Source organism: Octodon degus, unplaced genomic scaffold, assembly GCF_000260255.1.
Source record: "Octodon degus isolate 3935 unplaced genomic scaffold, OctDeg1.0 scaffold00197, whole genome shotgun sequence".
Classification (NCBI taxonomy): domain Eukaryota; kingdom Metazoa; phylum Chordata; class Mammalia; order Rodentia; family Octodontidae; genus Octodon; species Octodon degus.
The window spans coordinates 2,210,302-2,213,108 of NW_004524773.1; the positions used below are offsets into that span (position 1 = coordinate 2,210,302).

Here is a 2,807-nt window from a genome sequence, read left to right on the forward strand (position 1 = left end):
CCAGGACCCACCTGAGCTATGGCTGGGCAGGAAGTGGTCCAGGAAGACTGGCTTCTTCTTCCGCCGTTTGCTCTCAATTCCATGGGGGTCTAAGGAAAGGGAGGGCAGAGATGATGACACCTTCACAGGGTGAGGTGGGGGCTTGGCTACACCCTCCCAGGGACCTGAGGACAGTACAAAAGGAGCAGGGGGAACACACCGGAACTGTTCAGCTCCCCAAGGACGTCGGGCATCCCCCGTTTCCGCTTCTTGTCCACGCCGTAGGTGTCTGTTCAGGAATGCCAGGGGCATACAAGCAGTGATCTATCAATAACAGTAACTAACCGGTAACCAGTCAGAGACTACTTAGGAGATAGCTGAGCTGGCTTTTGAGAAAATGCAAATAAAAGTCCATGTTGATTCCAGCCACTCTGACCTCTGTTATTGGCACCAGAACACCTCAGGTGCCATCCTATCTCAGGACCTTTGCACTTGCTGGCTGCTTACAACACTCATCCTCAACTTCCACCATGCCCCAGAGGACTGGCTCAGCCGTCCTCCAGTCCTCAGTTCAGTAGCTCCCCCTCCAGGAAGCCTTTCCTGACCTCTAGGCTGCCTCCTTTGGCCATCAAGTCCCTTGAACCTCTCTATTCCAGTCCTGCCCACTCTGGTCATCTCGGTGAACTTCCTGGAGACAGGGCTGGGAGCTGTCTTGGTCACCAATGGATTCCCAGCACCACCCTACTCCAGGAGCAGGCCCTACATCTGTTTCACACAGGAGGCCCAGGCAGGGAAGCCCCACTCTAGGGAGCTCTGAGGCTGGGCTCCACCCCCACCCCCACCCCAGTTGCCACTGCCCCAAGCACAGCCAAAGGCCTGGCCAAGGTTACCATGGTCCCGGGGCAGGTAGGTGAAAGGCAGTGGCTCGCTGCAGACCCCATCGGTGAGCCGCTGCAGGAAGACATTGACAGTCACAGGCTCCAGGATCTCCAGGTCCTCGTAGGGCGGCGTCTTGAAGACAATGGCGATCTGCCGGTGTACATCAGCCTGGGAGAAGTCGGCCCGGCCTTCCCAGGAGGCTGTGCTGAACACCACGGATATGTCCTCTGCAGGACAGCAGGGGCAGCAGTGGGGCCAGGACGTTAGCATCACAGACACCCAGCTCGCTTAGCCTCCCCGAAACTAACCCTAACATCCCTGAAGAAGCAGATTGGCATGGCCACCAACTGGAGACCTATGGTGAGTCAGGCATGGAATGTTTTTCTTCTTTTCTGCAGTCCTGGGATTGAACCCAGGGCCCAATCACTGAGCTACATCTCCAGGGCTATTCTATGTTTCCTTTTCTTTTTCTTCTTCTTCTTTTTTTAAATGTATTTAGTATGGGGTCTATAGGGTCTCACTACACAGATTGGACTCATCGTGATCCTCCTGTTTTCAGCCTCTCAAGTGCTGGGATTACAGGTGGGCTGCATCACACCCAGTCTCAGTTGCTGTCTCAGCGAGACCCAGGGGTGGGCCAACATGGCATGCTGGAGATCAAACCCAGGTCGCTAAGCCTGCCTAAGCAGGCACTGTACTCCGCTGAGCTATCTGGCTGGCCCAATGTGGCTAATTTTGAGGCAAGGTCTTCCTAAATCGCAATTGTCCAGGCTGGGCCTGAACCTGTGGTCCTCCTGTCTCAGCCTCCCAAAATGCTGTGATTACAGATAAGAACCAGCACAGCTATTTTACATTTTTTTTGTTTTTAAATTTTCTCGAGGGGCCGGGGAGATAGCTCAGTAGAATAAGCGCTTGCCTGGCAAGCACAAGGGCCTGAGTTCAATCCCCGGTTCCACAGAAAAAAAAATTTTCTCGCTACACAGTTCAAACTCATTATGATCTGGCTCAGCACCCAGGGCCAGCACAGCATGCAGTACTGGGGATCAAAGCAGGGTCCTTGTGTTTGCCAGGCAGTTGCTTAGACCACCAAGCTACCTCCACAGCCCTACACATTTTTATATATAGACACTCCCTGATTAATGATCAGGTTACATCCCATGAACTTTATGCTAGTTACAATATCATTAAGTCAGAAATGCATGCACCAAACCTAGCCTGCCCAACATCATCTCTTAGTAACACGGTACGATGTTAACGTTGGCTGTTTCTCCTTATGGCTTTGTGATTTCAAGACCAGGTACCGTGGTTCCCTGGGACTGCCTGGCTGCAAGGGGGAGTACCAAATATCAACAGCCCAGGAGATCAATGTTCGAGATACAGTCTCTAGCTGGGTATGGTGGTGCATGCCTGCAATCCTGGTACCGTGAAAGGCTGAGGCAGGAAGATCACAAGTTTGAGCTCAGCCTAGGCAATTTACTAACTTATAAAGAGGTTTCTAAAAAAATTTTTTTTTAATCTTTTATTTATGTATTGGTACAGGGTCTTCATATGCAGCTTGGATTCATAGTGATCCTCCTGTCTCAGCCTCCCCAGCACTGGAATTACAAGCGTGCACCACTATGCCCAGTTTCAGTGGCCAGCATGGCACACTCAGGATTTTGGGGCTGGCACAGTATATGGTACCAGGGATCAAACCCAGGCCCTTGTGCTTGCCAGGCAGGCGCTTATGCCACTGAGCTATGTCCCTGGCAGCAAAAGTTTTCTACTGAGCATGTCTTGCTCTTGCTGCACATTCACAGAGCTGAAAAGTTGGAACCTGTATCACCTTAAGTTGGAACTGTCTGTACCTCTTCCCCAGCACCAGCTCAGAGAGCACTCCTTACTCAGAGACAAATGGGCCCGAGAACCAACTGCCAGCTTGGTTTCCTTTTTCTTTTTAAATTTTATCC

At 51.7% G+C, this 2,807-nt stretch overlaps 1 protein-coding gene across 1 annotated transcript in view; it reads right to left on the reverse strand.

Moving 5' to 3' along the window:
• Relb (RELB proto-oncogene, NF-kB subunit) overlaps window positions 1-2,807 on the reverse strand; it is a 20,458-nt gene that overhangs the window by 4,267 nt on the left and 13,384 nt on the right. The window contains 4 exon segments of the mRNA XM_023704505.1: window positions 12-89; window positions 200-268; window positions 870-1,120; window positions 1,122-1,161. Coding sequence (XP_023560273.1) covers window positions 12-89; window positions 200-268; window positions 870-1,120; window positions 1,122-1,161 — 438 coding nt within the window.